Source organism: Mobula birostris, chromosome 23 (genome assembly GCF_030028105.1).
Source record: "Mobula birostris isolate sMobBir1 chromosome 23, sMobBir1.hap1, whole genome shotgun sequence".
In the NCBI taxonomy this organism is placed as follows: Eukaryota; Metazoa; Chordata; class Chondrichthyes; order Myliobatiformes; family Myliobatidae; genus Mobula; species Mobula birostris.
This window is the reverse complement of record NC_092392.1, coordinates 45092747-45110777: the sequence shown is the minus strand read 5'-3', so window position 1 is coordinate 45110777 and position 18031 is coordinate 45092747. Positions and strand designations below refer to the sequence as shown.

The following is an 18031-nucleotide window of genomic DNA, read 5'->3' as shown; positions in this document are numbered from 1 at the left end:
TTCATTTTACCACTTTATCATCCAAACCGTTAAGATACACTCAGTGGCCATTCCATTAGTTATCTCCTGCACCTAATAAAGTGGCCACTGTGTCTATGTTTGCTCCAACCCATCTGCTTCACGGTTTGACATGCTGCGCATTCAGAGATGCTTTTCTGCACACCACTGTTGTAACGTGTGGATTGGCTGAACTCACTGGATGCATTTCTGTTTATTGCAACATTCTCTGTAAAGGCTAAAGACTGTTGGGTGTAAAAATCCAAAATACTTATATATCCAATCCCTTCACATACTGTAACTTCCAAAAACTTGCCCACCAACCTGTAACTTCTCAGCTTGTTCTTAGAGACTTTCTTGAACAATGAAACATTAGCTATCCTCCTGTCCTCCATCACCTGTAGCTAAGGACATTTTAAATACCTCTGCCAGAGCCCCTGCAATTTCTGAACTAGCCTCCCTCAATGTTCAAGGGGCACCTTGCCAGGCCCTAGGGACTTATTCATCCTAATTGGCCTCAGAAACAGCAAACACCTGCTCTTCTGTAATTCATATATAGTCCAAAATCTCACTATTATTTTGCCTCAGTTCTATAGACACTGTGTCCAGCTCCAGAGTAAATACAGATGCAAAAAAAAACCAATTCAAGATTCCCCCCCATCTCTTTCAGCTCCATGCATAGATGACCATGCCGATCTTCAAGTGGATTAATTCTGTCCCTTTCTATCCTTTTGGTCTGAAGATACACACACGTCGGGGCTGGAGCTTAGGATGATGGAGCCTAAACGGCGACTCCTTTGCTTTCACCTTCAGAAGCAGCTTTATTTCTATCTTTGATATCTCTTTGTTTTCTTTTCAGGGATCTTTTGAAGACCGTGACCTGGAGTTACACACTGACTTCAGTTCTTTGTGGAAATGGAACCCGCACTCAGGGCCTCACATCCGACCGCTTTTCGATATGCCAAGAATGCGGCCTGGAAAACGAGCACGCCTTCACGGTGGCGGATTTTCATGGCTCTATAGGCGGGCAGATTCGACGTCGGTGTCAGCACCTGATGTGTCGTGGGAGTACATGGAAGATTGAAAGCAGCGAGCTGGCTGCTGGCTGCGTGCCTGGAGACCAGAGCTGTTTTGGGCACAGAGCTCGGAAAAAGCAATGCAACAGACTTTTAGCACAATAAATCAGCAAGCTGTATTGTTATGTCTCCCCTCTCGCTGTGAAATGGGGACATCTCTTTTTCTCTTATTAGGGACAGACAGAGAATATGTGGTATGTCGAATTACCGGGTGAACGAGTAGTCTTTGAGGTACTGCAAGTCCGTGTCTTTACTGATGCTTTGCTTCATGCTTGAGTGCTCGGTGGATGGTGCAGATGCATTTTTGCTGGTGGGGGAGGGGGGTTCGTCACTTTGCTGCTGCTGGTGCATGGGAGGAGGGAGTTGGGGGGGGGGTCTTTGGAGTTCTAACATTTAACTGTCATTCATTCTTTGGGGCACTCCTCTGTTTTCATGGATGTTTCCGAAGAAAAAGGATTTCAGGATGTACCATAAATTCCGGTGTATAAGCCGAGAATTTGGCCCTAAATTTTGGTCCTAAAATTAGGGGGTCAGCTTATACAGAGGGTGCCAACTTTGGAAAAACGAATACACGGAAGGCAGGCCATATTTATTGACTGTTTTTGAGTCAAATATAAATGCTTATGAAATCTGCACAAAAGAAAGATCTACAAAACATATTCAGTTTCTCAGTTTACTTGTACACACTGTTGTCATCAAACGTTCAGAGCTTGAAATTCTCACACTCTTAATTATCTGACTCTCCGAAAATCGCGTCCCATTCTTCGGCAGTCATCATATCATCGTAAGGATTGTCAATTTCTGTTTCGACATCGTCAATTGCAGCTTTACTGGCTGCCAAATCTCCATCGTCTTCTTCCCAAAGCAAATGATCTTCAGTGCCATCCAAAGCATTGCTGATGCTGCACTTCTTGAAGGCCTTCACAATGCACTTGGCCTTCATTTCCTCCCACGATTGCACTACCCACTCGCAAACTGTAGCTAGAGATGCAGCTCTCATATTTCCCCCGGAGTGAATGGCTGATTTGCAGACATCATCCATTTGTTCCACTGTCGACGCATGAATTCTTTGAATGGTTTGTTTAAACTCACATCTAGTGGCTGGAGCACAGACGTCAAACCATCGGGGATGACTGTAATGTCCGTATTTTCAGCTTTCAATGCTGCTTTTGTCTCACCTGACAAGTGCGCTTTGAACATGTCCCAGACAAGTAGCAACTTTTCCTTCCTGAAACCTTTGGGACGTCGACGCCACACCTCTTTAACCCACTTCAAGCAACCCACTTCGTCCATCCAGCCGCGTTCTTGAATGTAAACAACAAGACCCCGTGGGAATTTTTCTTTCTTTGGGAATGTTTTCCTCTAAAAATCACCATTGGTGGTAGTTTGGTCCCATCAGCCATACACGTTAACACAACAGTAAAATGTTGCTTCTCGTGTCCAGTTGTTTTGACAAGGACTGTTTTCTCCCCCTTCTGATTGACAGTGCGGTTGCCAGCAAAATCAAAGAACATTGGTGTCTCGTCCATGTTACCAATCAGTGAGAGCGGGTAAGAATGTGCCTTTCGATGCTTGATACAAATGATTGGAAGGCCGTAATCTTATTCTCAATGTCGCTCGGCAACTCCTGAGCATTCTTTGTTTTTGTCTCAACACAATCACATCTGTTCATAAATTGGATGCACCAACTTCGCGTAGCTTTGAAATTTCCGCTGACCTCACGGTGTTTGAACTTGAATCATTTCTCTGGTAACAACGTATCCAGACGATCACTGGTGATTCACCCACTCTAAGACTTTTTCTCCCAGTTCTGGCCACTGGCATGTTTTCCCACGGTTTGCACAGTTCGTCTTTGGCATTTCCCTCAGCGTGTCCTCTGCCTTTCTCCACTCTCTCACTTGTTTCTCGTTTACACTAAACTTCTTAGCAGCTGCAGAATTACTCGTTCCTTTAGCAAAATTAACAACCTTCAGCTTGAAGCCAGCATGATATCGCATTTGTTTTAATCTTTTGTACATGGTGGTCACAAACTCAATACTGGGTAAAAGTACTGATCCCTCCACCCCGTGTTAGGTTTTAATGAAATTACAATGGGCGCTAAATGGTTTCACGAGGGTTACATTTCAGCGGATTCTTCACCATTGGGAAGCTAATCCAAAACTTCCCTCCCTGATCCAAAACCTCTACAAAAGGGGTCGGCTTATACAAAGGTAACATGAAAAAGTCACTTTTTTAACCTTGAAAATGGGGGGTCGGCTTATACCCCAGGTCAGCTTGTACTCCAGGTCAGCTTATACTCCGGAATTTACGGTATATTGTATACATTTTTCTAACATTAAATGTACCTATGAAGTGGCCACTTTATTAGGTACATCTGTATATTAATGCACATATTGAATTAGCCAATCGTATGGCAGTTTTCAATGCATATAAGCACGCAAGCTTAGTCAAGAGGTTCAGTTGCTGTTCAGCACAAACATCAGAATGGGGAATAATTCTTGGTGCCAGACAGAGTGATTTGAGCATCTCTGAATCAGCTGATTCCTGGGATTTTCACACACGAGTCTCTCAAATTTACAGAGAATGTTGTGGTAAACAAAAAAAATCTAGTGGGTGTAAATTCTATGTGTGAAACACCTTGTTAATGAAAGAGGTCAAAAGAGAAAGGCCAGACTGATTTAAGGCAGACAGGAGGGCGACAGTAACTCAAATAATCATGTATTGTTACAACAGTTGACGTGCAGAAGAGCATCTCTGAATGCACAACGCATAGAACATCGAAGTGCATGGGCTACAGCAGCAGAAGACCACATACACTCGGTGGCCAGGAATTATCCAATAAAGTGGCCTCTGAATGTATCTGTAGCAGCCCTTGGGATTCTTCTTCATCCTGTCTGCCAGAGCAACATTATGCATTCTTTTAACCCTCCTGATTTCCTCCCAAGTGCTTTCTTGCATTTTTTATATTCCTCATGCACCTCATTTGTTCCTTGCTGCCTATATCTCATTTTTCTTAACCATGGCTTCAATATCCCTCATAAGTCAAGCTTCCCCAAACCTATCAGCCTTGCCTTTTATTCTAACAGGAACATATAAACTCAGTACCCTCAAAATTTCACTTCTGAAGGCCTCCACTTAGCAACATCCCCTTGCCCAAAAACAACCTATCCTAATCCACATCTGCCAGATCTGATGCCATCAGTTTTGGCCTTTATCCAATTTAGAATCTCAACCCGAGGATTAGTCCTATCCATATCTAATTTAAAGCTAATGGAATTATGATCACGAGATCCAAAGTGTTCTTGTAGACACACTTGTCACCTGACTTGTCTCATTGCACAATACGAAGTCCAGTTTCACTCTCTCTAGTTGGCATCTCTAACTATTGATTAAGGAAACTTTCCAAAACACGTTTGACAAACTCTATTCCATCCATTTTTACAGTATGGGAGTCAAGTTAAGACCACCTACTATCACAACCTTATTTTTCTTACAGTTGTCTGCTATGTCTCCACAAATCTGCCTTTCTAAATTCCACTGACTATTTATATCTGTCCCTGACAATCACTGTTAAAAAAAACATTTCTTGGCCTTTGGAGGTGAGCATTCTCAGGAAACTATACCCAAGAACGATTCACCACTTTGTGACAGGCTCACCTCTCTACATAAATCCAGAAAACAGAACGGCTGGGTAGAGATATTGAGCAAACAAGAATATCTGACCTATTTCCTTGTGCCATTTATACAAAGGATTAATAAGCCTTTGAAAAAAATAAATTAAGTGCTTATACATCTCACTGTACTTGCAATTTTAAGATTGATAGACCAAAAGAAAATAAAAATGATCGGTAATGAAAAATGAGCTGGTCCTCCTTCTAACGATTATCAAACATAAGGCTGTAATAAAGGTAGTCCTCCTCTGTCAGGCACTTGGCATCAGCACTAAGCATATCTAGGTCAGGTACATCACAGCCAGAGGCAGAATACTCCGCAGCAACAATATGTATAGATTTCAAGCACGCTAACACATGTTCCTGCAACAGGATGACATTTTGTCCATTTCCCACATTAATCAGACCATCAGTGCTTCAGGGACAATCTGGATTTGGCAAGCCAGTATAATTGATTTAAATCATTTTAAGTTATTTACAAATTTTAATTGTACATATTTTGAAATACAATTCACGTTTCATCACCTGTCCAATAGCAAAGTGGAACTTGAAATTGTGACCTTCTCTCATTTGATATTCTCTAGATTAAAACTGTTTTGGGAAATTATTAAGCAGGAGTTTGCATTCATTATGTTAGAAGGGTCCATTCATTCCTTTAGGCTCCTGGCACAAATAACTTCAAACATGCCAGTATAATTGGCACAGACTAGAAGGGCCAAGATGGCCTGTTTCTGTGCTGTAATTGTTATATGGTTGTTATATGGTTATATGCCATTACTGGGCTCTTTTTTGCCTCTCTCTGTTGAGGACCCGATCTTGGGACCCAGATTTGCATTTTAATGAGGGCTCGCTGACTGTAATTCTAGGGTGGTATAGACACCCACCAGTTGGACCCTATTAAAACTGCCCTGTGTTAACACAGCATTACTGACCTCAATTTGAGTCTATTATTGTGCCATAAGCAATGAACACAGCAAATTAAAAGCAACCCTACATCAGACTGGTTAACCTACTCTATAATTTCAAACCATTGTTATTAGCTTTAAATTAGTTATCAAAATGCTTCCTGCTACTGGGAAAATGTCATGTAGCTTTTTAAAATGCTAAAAATAAGACATAAGAGTGTAAAAATAATTTTCTGACATGGTATCTGAAGCCAACACCACTGAGAATAGCAATGAAACTATAAAACCAACCTCATGAATTATTTAACTTTCCTGGCCTTGCCAGAAGCACAAAGCATCTGCTGGTATGAAGAACGACTTAAAATTGGTGGTCGCTTCCAACAAAGCAATGATAATATGAAGCAAAAACATCAAAAGAATGCCAGGACTAGAAAGTCATGAAACTTTCAAGCTTTTGTACTGTACCTATGGCCAGGCAAAAACTGTTATCAGTACTGAAATGTATGGATATTTTATGAAATGTAAGATCTAATACAACCAACAAATGGATGCAGTGTAAGAGGCTCAATATAATAGCAACTAAGCTCACACCACCTCCTATAGTTCTCCAAATTCTCTCAGATATTTATCAAGCTTCTCTGTGAATGCTGCAACTGCTTTCTGTCTCCACTAATTTCCTGGCAGTGCATCCCCAACCATAACCACTCACAATATAAAAGATTTTACTTTTCTCACTTTTGGTCCTTTACTGAATCACCTTCACTCTATTTTTCCAAGTTTTTAAATTGCTCTGCCAATAGAACCAGTGTGTTTCTATCTGCATAGTCCGTACCAGGGGTTCCCAACCTGGGGTCCACATGGTAGGGGTCCATGGCATAAAAAAGTTTGGGAACCCCTGGTCTACATCTTTGATGAATTATAAATACTTCCATCAGATCTCGTAACCTTGCAGTTTCAAGAAGACCAGCTCCAGCTTCTGCAGTCTATCCACATAATTAAATCCCTGAGATCAATTCATTAAGTATCTTCTGTACCCTCTTGAAGGATTTCACATCTTCCCTTAAGTGGATCAACATTGTTATCGGTTCTTCATATGTTTGAACATTAGAGAGTCTGTTCTGATTTTGCAGGGTGAATTTGAGGAGCTTGTAGGCATCTTTAACGTAATCACAGTGACGTAGTCTGCGTCACTGGTTTATGGGCAGGACTGACGGCAGGGGAGCTGCGTGAACAATTATAGTGAGGACTAGGCCCCAAGCCGTGCTTGCAGCCATCCAGGAGAAAGGCATCAGAGTCGGTACTGGAGGCGGTCTGGTGTGGTGTCCACGTTGGTGTCGGTGCTGCCTTCCAGTGTTCACTCAGTGGAAAACCAGGCCTCGAGTCGCAGTGTTGCCTGTCTGCAGCCGCTCAGCAGAGAGGCATCGAGTCGGTGCCGGAGGTGGTGTGGCATGGTGTCCATGCTGGCATTGGTGCTGCCCTCCAGTGTTCGCTCAGCGAAAGAACAGCTGTATTTGAACAGCTGCAGTTGAACATGGACTCAGGAACCTGGATTATATTTTTTTTTGTATGACTATGTTTTACTGCTACCTTGTATGTGCCTTGTGCTGTGTATGACTGTTGGTACTGTTGTTTTGCATCTTAGCCCCAGATTAACATTGTATTGTTTGGCTGTGCTCATGTATGGTCGAATGGCAATTAAACTTGAACTTGATGTGTTTTCCATAATTGCTGGTATTTTCCCCACAACTACCATTGTTACTTATATTTTAAAATTCCCACATTCTTCACTTGTAAAATTTTGAAAATTCTTCACCTGTTGGTTCCTTCCTCAGCTACTGTTTGCGTTTCTCCAAATACTGCCTGACCTGCCGTGTATTTCTAGCATTTTCTATCTCCATTTCAGATTGTCATCACCTGCAGTTTCTTTATTACTTGCTTTAATTTACCTTGTAGATCAATGAAAACTCTTAAGGGGCCCTGCAGCAATACCCAGGGATCATCATTCAAACTTTCCGTCTTTAAAAAAGAATCCCAAACTGCACACAAATTGTCAAATGTAGCCTCAATGATGCAGGTGCTAATAATACAAAGATTTAATTATATCATTTGTCTTATTGATAATAACTTTTTTAAAAAAGTGCATCTATAATGAATGTTCACACCCCTTAATAAGATCAACATTCTGGGACAAATGCAAAATGTCAATATTATCTTGACATGCACATGTGATATTTAAAAGAATGCTCTTCAAATTGGACCAGACCTCTCACTTCTTAACATTTAGTAATTTTGCACACTGTAGTGCTCCAAAAGGAACAATAAATATTTGAATGTGTCATAAAACTTACATTGACAATGGACTCTTTTGTCTGTGCCATATCAGAGATGACTCCATCAGTTATAATAAGTAGGACAAAATATTGTGAACCATCCTTAACAGAAGCAGCGTACCTGCAAAAGGAAAAAAAATACATTGGAATCTCAGAAAATATTTAAGCCAGAAGATGTTTACAATTTTAGATTGAGGTTACCAAGAAAAGCACAAGAGATTCTGCAGGTGCTGGACATCCAGAATAACATACATAAAATGCAAGAGGAACTCAACAGGTCAGGCAGCATCTTCGGAGGGAGATAAACAATTGACGTCCCTTCATCAGGATTGGAAAGGAAAGGGGAAGAAGCCCTTCCTTTTTAACAATTATATAATACTAGCACCAGGTATAATGACTAAGACATTTTCCAATATTGTAAATCACCCATAGCATGTATTGATTAAAATAGATTTCAAATCACATTGTCTAAATCTGGTTCAAAATACAACAGGCTGAAAGGAAGAATAGCTATCAATAAAAAGAATTCATTTAGTCCAAGTAAAGATTGCCATTTTAAGTCAAATGCTTTCAATCACTGACTACTTTCCCTCTGGTACTTTACACTATTTGAACCCAAGACTTTACATTTTGATGACAATTAATAAGTTGTTTGCAATTTCAAACTGAGATGGAGAATGTGAACAGTTAGTTGGTAGTATTCCAGAATTAGTGATATATTTTAATGATTCTTGTCTTTTACCTCAGAACAAATTCATTGTAATAGAGAAGTTACTCTTGCCAGTTTTGTTTTCTTTGTATATCTGACTGCAAAGACTTGGGAAGTTGCTTTGCTACAGAGAATGTTTCCCTCACAATTTCCTCAGAATCTATATTTAGAGATAATATCACACTCCATGTCAATTTAATGAAAAAGAATGCTGTTGAAAACCATTGGAAAAGCTACTGAAATTCATAAAACAAAGATCAATGTGGCACAGGAACAGGCCTTTTGGCCCATAATGTCTGCACAGACCATCTAAACAAATCCCATCCATCTGTACATAATCTATACCCTTTTATTCCCCTGCCTCTGCACGAGTCATTATGCTCCCAATGAACCTGCCATTTACTGTGCACTTTTTTCTTGCATTTGACCTCTAACTTCACACTTGTCTGGATGAAACACCATCTGAATTTCCAAAGTCACTGTGTATCCCATGTGACTTGATCTTCCAGACTAGCTTAACATGATGGAATTGTTAAATGCCTAAAATCTAATATTCATGAAGATAGCAACCACTGCTTTACCCTCAAAAAAATGTAATAAAATTTGAAAGGGCAGGACAATCCAACAAAGCTATTCACATGTGACTTAGAAAGTTGTCACAACACAACAGCCCCAAAGTGTGAGCTTGCTTAAATTTACGTCACAGTATGAAAAACTAATCTTTCAATGAAGAATGCTGAAATTTGTTTATAGACTATTAAGGAAGCCTTAATGAATGTTTATTTGCTTCAAGCATCATGTGCTGTTTTGGTTAGAAATGTTTTAAGACATGAATTCTGTATTTTGTTAAACCACTTAAACTTCCAAATTATAAAATATAAGAAGTTACAAGTTTTAAAGAAAGCAATTTATAGGCAATTTTTATTAACATTTAAAAATAAATTGGACAGATACATGGATGGGAGGTGTATGGAGGGATATGGTCCATGTGCAGGTCAGTGGGACTAGGCTGAAAATTGTTCAGCACAGCCAAGAAGGGCCAAAAGGCCTGTTTCTGTGCTGTAGTTTCTATGGTATGTTTTGTTTTGAAAAGAGAAAAATGCACCGAGATATTGCTTCCTTTAAAATGCGTAATTTTTATTGGATTATTAATTGATTTTAACTCGAAGTACTGACAAATTTAAATACAATTCTCTCTGTCAAACTTTTAAACAAACATTGGAATCAAATGTAAAGACATTCCAACATCCTTTAGATTAAAAGATGCTCTCAAACTTCAGTATCAGTACTGTTCACTTAAACACAGCAGTCAGATTCACTCACAGTGTGATTCTGAATTAGGGTCAGAGACAGAACATGTTTCCATCATTTTGGTATGAATTGAACCAGTTTCTTGTAAAGGATTGTGATTATTCCTTGTTGCCATTGAAGTTATTTATATGATAACTAGTTCACCTCCAGTGTGAATTGCTCCTGTCCAATGTATTTCTGCTTAAAAGAGTAATCCGATATGGTAATTATACATTTCCTCTGACATGGATAAATATTTGCTCTCACCTCTTTAGTCAGATTTCTCCTCATGTTGCAAACATTATCTGTTAAGTTAGATCCTGGACCATTCTTCGTATAATCACATGGACTTCCCTCCTTTCCTTTAAGGAAGCAATTTCCTCCCAGATTTTAATGATATACAAGTCAGTAGATTAATTGGTCATTGTTAATTGCCCCAAATTTATAGGTGGGTGGTAGAATCTGGGAGAATTGATGGGCATATAGAAAGAATAGGTTACAGAAAAAATTAATGAGGGAAAAGACTACTCTGAGGGTCAGCATTATCTCAATGGCTAAAATAGTTTCTTTCTATGTCACACAGAAATACATTAAATAGCCACTACAACACTGCATCCTGCTAAAATCCAGCTGCTGTTAACAGTTTTTTTTAATCTTTGTGAGCTTATGGCAATGTGCTAGGTTTCATTATTTTGTTTTTATCTTGTCCAGTTTTCAGAATGTTTTCATTATCCTGCTTTGGCACTTCGTCAGGATTGAGAGTGACTTGTTTCCACTATGGTTCTATGGCTAATGAGGCAAATGTGGGGGCAGGAGACTCTTCCACAGAAGGGGCAGGTGGTGCGTGTGGAGGCAGACAGCCAGATCATTTGTCAGGGTTTCTGCGTGCTCCTGAAAGCTGGTCCTGCACTATGAACAGCTGCGGGTGAAAGGTTCCCAGGAGTTTGCTGCCTAGTAAGTTATGAATTGTGTGCCTGGTCTGACATCTTGTTTTTCAAGTATCCTTTCCTTCAGTTGCCCAAAAGCTGTGTTGCTGCGTTGAAGGCAGTGAATTTTATGATTGATATCTGCCTTCCTTAGGAGATGATTCTTAAGATATGTGAAGTGGTCCAATATCCAGGATCTCACACCAAATCCTTATTATCAGACAACCACATGAAAAAGCCTGGATTATTCATAGTAACAAATAAATCAAAATATTTCACTTTTTCAGATTTTAAAGACATTAAATAAAATTCCAATGAGGCAGATGTCATATGCAGTGAGTGTTCTTCACTCTTCCTTTTCCAGGAGTAGGACTAACGTTTGTACCAATGCTATGACAGCATGGTTAGGAGGTATTGGTAGCGGAACTCTGCAGCCACAGCACATCAGGGTGGTGCTCCATTTGGCGACTGGCCACCTCTTCCAAATATTTGTCATTAGAGACTCAAGAATAAAAATTATCTCCTTACTCACAAACAAGAGAAGATCTGCAAATGCTGGAAACCTGAGAAACACACACAAAATGCTGGAGAAACTCAGCAGGCCAGGCAGCATCTAGGACAAGTGTAGTCAACATGTCGGGCAGTCAAGTACAGTCGACTGCACACAGTTCGGCCGAAACATCAACTGTACTATGCTGCGTGGCCTGCTGAGTTCCTCCAGCATTTTGTTTGAGTATCTCCTTAGTGTTTGGAAGCAATTCAGCAGAAGCAGGAATCAAACAATGATCATAAATTGAATAAAATATATCCTTAACAATTATATTAGTAATTTGAAGGGTACCATATCCAGGAAATCAAGTCACAAATGAAAGCAAGCATCCAAAGAATAAGTGAAAATAAAAAGTTTGAGTATGAGAAGCACATAAATACTCACACACCAATATAGTTTTATAACCTGGAAGTAAACTGTGTCACTAATATATTTGAATGCTCATAAAGTTTCATTATCACAGCTAAACATCCTTCCTTTTGCACAACTAGTAAAGCACACAACTTTGGCAAATGGTGGGGTACTCAGGCCAACCAGTATAATTGCCCCTATACCCATAGAATAGGTTGGACTAAGGCACAGGCAGAAGGCTCATCTCGCCAAAGGTTTGCAACATCGCAAAGTTGCAGGAATATTTGGGTCAGATATTACTCATCACTTCAATTATATATTGATAAACAAAATACCTGTACGTTCAGACTTAAGTGGAACCACAATAGTTATACTTCAACTTTATTGAACAATACACTCATTACTACTTAAAACTTTCTCTAGTAAGCTTTAAGTTCATAGCTCCTGAGGGTAAATAACCTCACAAATGGACAAAAATGAAGTTCTCTTTCTTCTTTTGGTCAATAAAGCTACAAATGTCACTTCAGAGTTAACTTTGTGGTGCTAATGTGAATAAAGTTTCTCCACAGCTTATGAATGCCCAATTTACACACAGCCTGTATAAACAAGCCAACGTCAGGGAGTTCGATAGGATAGACTTGCTGGGGACCAGAGCCCCGAGATAACCTGCAGCTGGTCTGTAGTAAAAGAATATTACTAGATTCACCAGTCATCAAAATGCTGTGGTATTACAGCATTTTAAAGATGTTTTAGATTATTCTATAAACACAGCCACTGCACAACTAATTAAATACACTTGTAAATATATATTGCAATTTACTCCCAAATACGATGACATGTTACCCTTCATTTATAAATGCCTGAAGTACCTTGCTACATGATTAATTACTGGAGCAAAGTTGGTTGGTCCATATAGCTGCACCGACTTCAGACTCCGATAGTATGCTTCCATAACCCCATCAATTCCTTGGCAATATGGGTTATGAGGGTTTCCGTTCTAGAAAGAAAATTGAGAGAATAAAATAAACCACAGGCTACAAATTACTGATTGGTTACAATTTTATTCCACATTAGGAAAAATATTTAAAGAAAAAGATTGAAAGGAAACATTGATGCTTAAGTTATATTAGTGCCATTGTTCCCTCTCTAAACTACAAGGGTGCATGGCCAAATGGTAACTGAAATGCTCCCACGCACATAGCCTTTGTTGCCACGCAGCTGGAATTTTCTTTTATATAATGTTTCATTGAAGTGCCATGCAGTTTGTAAAAAAAAATCCTGCTCAGAGCAATGGTTGATCCACACAGCTGTAAAAAAAAATTAGAGGGAACGTTGATTAATGCTAAGGTAGAATTATACCAGATGTCTAAATGTTGGCCCACGGACAATGGGGGTGTGGGGGGTGGTTTTATTTTTTTCTTCTCTCTCTCTCTCTCTCTCTCTCTCTCACTCACTCACTCACTCACTCACTCACTGTAAGGAGAGAGTCTGGTTTGTTGGAAATCCACCTCAATGCTTAACCTTACATATTGGGAAAACAGAGAGGATATTCTACCTGTACTGTGATATCAATGCAACATATTTAGGGGAGCTCTGGGGTTAATCTTTGAAATGTCCTCAGAACACCTTTGCACAACCTTCACAGAACACTTGCCAGCTGAGGAGTGATGTGAATTCTTTTGAAAGAGCCACTGAAGTTCTGCAATGGAATCTGAAATACTTCTCCCCCACTGAGATTCCTGTTTTGGGTACAATTAGTTTCTTCAGCCCACAGTTGATTTTGAAACAAACCTATAACTGTTTTGCCTACAAAAGACAAATGGAGCAAGCAGAATTTGCATGTACTTGCAGGCATGAGCAGAAAACCCAAACCACGCAATAGTCCCATTTATAGTAATTGCAATGCATTGCCTGTCAGCAGACCTTCTCTGTTATACTTGAGTCAAAACAATAGGTCATTCAAAATCTTAATTCAAAGACCCTAGTCATTGCAATTTATTTTGTTTTCCTATCTCAAAGTGGTATTGGCATTTAATAGCATTTTAAAGCATTGCTTGCTTTAAGTCAACTCCTAAGCTAATACTTTAAAAGTGCTGACTTCAACACTGCAGGAATGAAAATAAAAATGGGAGGTCAAATGAGACTAGACATCAGAAGATTACTAACACAAAGAAGCAAGAGTGCATGGAATGGAGTTCTGAATACTATGATGGGGGCAGTGATTTATGGTGGTGGGTGGTGACCATAGGCATTCTCAGGCTGTTGGAACTAGAGTTTGTTTCATGAGATCACTGTCCACCATAATGCTTCCAGAGGTTATGACAGTAGTTTTGTGCAAAGATGACTCTTCAATTTACTTGACTATGTAACCTAGGCTTACTTTTACCCCTTAAAGATTAGGGGATAAAAGCTAACGTAATCTTTGCCTGAAGTACTCATCCTCTAACCGTAGCTATGTTTAAGTCTAAGCTAATGTTTCAGTGAAGTATGATGACATAAAAATTATTTGAAAGCTCCACAATCATATAAATTATATCCAGCACTGAATATTATTTTTTTTAATTGTAACTTCTTACACGTTAATATCAGTACATCTGTTAGATGGTTTGCCATAAAACCAGATATAGAAGGAATGATCTTTACTTTTTGGATTTAGTCATGCATTTGGCACAATTTTAATGTGTGCTCACCCATAAATCTGGTAATGCAATTGTAATGGTAAATAAGGTTTAACTCCTGCAGAATTCCCTGGCACTGCAGATACCATACAGTCTTTTAAGAGACTCCTGGATAGGTACATGGAGCTTAGAAAAATAGAGGGCTATGGGTAACCCTAGATAATTTCTCAGGTAAGGACACGTTCAGCACAGCTTTGTGGGCTGAAAAGCTTGTATTGTGCTGTAGGTTTTTTCTGTTTTTCTTATATTTCCTCAATCCTAAAGAAGACTGCCGAGGACCACTAGCATCCCAGTGGCTCTGACGCCTATCATCATGAAGTGCTTTGAGAGGATGGTCATGACAGGCATTAATTCCAGCCTTCCAGACAACCTCAACCCGCCGCAATTAACCTATCACCAAAACAGATCTAGAGCAGATGCCATCTCCCTGGCCCTACACTCACCTCTGCAGTATCTGGAGAATAAGACACATATGTCAGACTATTGTTTCTTGACTTGCACTCCACCTTCAATACTACAGTTCCAAACAACTCATCACCAAACTCCAGACCCTGGGAGTCAATAGGGATCGTCTACATCTGGATTCTTGACTTCCAACCAATAGACAGCAATCAGTAAGGATAGGCAGCAACACTTCTGCCATGGTGCTCCACAAGCTTGCACTCTCAGCCTCTTTTCAACTTCTTGTACACTCATGAATGCATGGCCAGATGCTGCTCTAACTCCATCTATACGTTTACAAGTGGCATTACCATAGTGAGTCGTATCTCAAATAATAACGAGCTGGAGCACAGGAAAGAGATAAAGACCCCAGTAACACGGTGTCATGACAACAAAATTTCCACCAATGTCAGAAGAGTGAAAGATCGGGTTACTGATTTCTGCTAGGGGGGAGGAGGGTAGCGCACATGCTCTTGTCTTCATGAACTGCGTTGAGGGTGAGAAGGTTGAAAGCTTCCTCGGAGAAAACATCAGCAGTAACCGGTCCTAGTCCAAACAAGTGGATGCCACATCCACGACAGCTCAGCATTGACTCTACTTTCTCAGGTGGCTGAAGAAGTTTGGCATTTTACCGATGCACCATACTCAGCATCCTATCTGGATGCCTAATACAGCTGCTCTGCACACAACCACAAGAAACTCAGGACTGCTGTGGACACAGCTCATTACATCATGAAAGCCAGACTCTCCTCTGTCTATACTCTTCACTGCCTCTGTAAAGCAACTGATGACTGCTTGTTTTTGAATCGGACAGCTAGATCAACAGTTGAATTGGGCTTTAATAGGTATTTTACCAGGTAAACGTATCTCTGGAGATCATCAGGACCTTAGAGGGGCTTGTGCCCAAAAGACAGCTCCTGTGGTGCCGGACAATGTTGTGAATGAAGGCCAGCACAAGCACATCTTTGCTCTCCAGACAATAAAGATACTCCAACTGGGGAGGGAGGAGGGTAGAGTGGGAGAGAGGATGTGGGTTAGAGGAAGAAGAATGGTTTGGAAGATGGAGGGGGATGGTGGGAGGTGGTTAGAACAGTGAGGAGTGGTTTGAAGAATGGGGTGAGGGGTGTAAGGTTTGGAGGCTGGAGGGAGGGGATCAAGGTGGCTGAAGAGTGAAGCAAGGAGGAAGGTGTTTTGGTGGATTGAGTTATAGAAAAGGATGGCGAGGAGGGGTGTTTAAGAGCATGGAGTGACCTAGAGGGTGGAGATAGAGAGGGAGGATTGGTTCACAGGATGAAGAAAAGGAGAGGGGTTTTTCAGAGAGTGGATCAGTTCAGAGGATGGAGAATGGAATGGGTGGCTTGGAAGGTGCAGAGATGGGGTGGGGTGGTTAGCAGGGTGAAAAGAGGGAGTGGGTGTTTCAGAACATGGAGGGACAGAAGGGGTGAGGAAATGGTATGGATAGCTCGGAGAGTGGACAGAGGAGGAGAGGCGCTTTGGAGGGCAGAAAGAGGGTGAGGTATGGTTTAGAGGGCGATTTAGAGGATGGTACAATCATACAAAACGGTTTTGTTTTTGTAATCCATGAAGGTTGTATTGTTGGCAGAATTTCAGATGGTGATAAACCGTACAGAAGTGAGTTAGATCAGCTGGTTGAGTGGTATCACAGCAACAATCTTCCACTCTATGTCAAAGAGACTGTGGAATTGATTATGGACTAGGAAGGGGAAGTCGAGGAAACACATACCAGTCCTTATCAAGGAATCAGACATGGAAGGGGTGAGCAGTTTCAATTCCTGGGTGTCAACATCTCTGAGGATCTATCCTGGGCCCAGTACATTGATGCAATTACAAAGAAGGCATGACAAAGGCTATATTTCATTAGGACTTTGAGGAGAATTGGTATGTCACCAAAGACACTTGTAAATTTCTACAGATGTACCATGGAGAGCTTTCTAACTGGTTCCATCAGCATCTGGTATGGAGGGATCAATGCACAAGATCTGAAAGAGCTCCAGGAAGTTATAAACTCAGCCAAATCCATCATGGGCACTTGCCTCACTAGCATTCAGGGTACCTTCAAAAGGTGATACTGCAAAAAAGCAGCATCAGTCATTAAGGACCCTCATCACCCAGGACATGCACTCTTCTCATCACTACCATCAAGGAAGAGGTGTAGGAGTCTGTAAACACACACTCCATGTTTCATCTGTCATCAAATTTCTGAATGGACAATGAACCCACAAACACTTCCTCTTTTTGCACTACCTAGTCAATTTAGTTCTTTTTATATATACTTTCATTGTTATTACTATGTATTGTAATGTACTGGGGCCACAAAACAACAAATTTCACAGTGTATGCTAGTGATATTACTGCATACCTGATTCTGATTCTTTAGGTGACTCCAATGCAACAAACCACTCTGATTATAACTGATCAATGTATATGGCATCTTCTAAGCTAGTTCTGACATTAAATGATGATTGGACTCCTATACAATGTTCTAATTGACATGCTACAAAGGCAGAGAGGCAGGGGCATGGTTCAGCTACCATTGTTGAGTCCACATGGAAGTAGCAGTTGGCTCTTCACTGACAGGGTGGTAGAGTTATGGAGTCAATTTCAACAGCAACCAGTCTTTGAATCTGAATGTGGATTGTAGATTGAGTTTAAAATGCAGCTCAGAACAATGGTGTTCTTGGAGCTGCAGACTGGGGTCTATTGCAAACCAAAAAAACACCCCATTGACCGGAGATGTCTGCATATGCATGAATGCAGATCAGACAAAATGCTGATTAACATTCATTTTAGGTATCTGGAGTGTTGGCATGAAGATCTAGATGTTTGAAATTATTTGCAATTCAAAGGAAGCATCATGAATATACTGTAAGAATCGAACTGTCGTGCTGTTATCTTTGACAGTTATCATGTAAAATTGTCATTTAATATTGGATCAGAGAGCCTCTTCTAAGAGTGTCCCCAGTATGATCCCTGCTTGTGTGTTGAATAAAGACTTCTATATCACCAGCTTCAGTGTCTTCTGGTGTCTTCAATCAGTCACAATCGGTGGCATGCCAACCGGACATTTCTGCAGGTCATTACCACCT

At 40.4% G+C, this 18031-nt stretch overlaps 1 protein-coding gene across 1 annotated transcript in view; it reads right to left on the bottom strand.

Moving 5' to 3' along the window:
• Window positions 1-18031, bottom strand: part of LOC140186828 (copine-8) — a 338594-nt gene that overhangs the window by 18395 nt on the left and 302168 nt on the right. Inside the window, exons 16-17 of the mRNA XM_072241442.1 lie at window positions 12675-12802; window positions 7998-8100 (exon numbers count right to left, since the gene is read on the bottom strand). Coding sequence (XP_072097543.1) covers window positions 7998-8100; window positions 12675-12802 — 231 coding nt within the window. The remainder of the gene's footprint in view (window positions 1-7997; window positions 8101-12674; window positions 12803-18031) is intronic.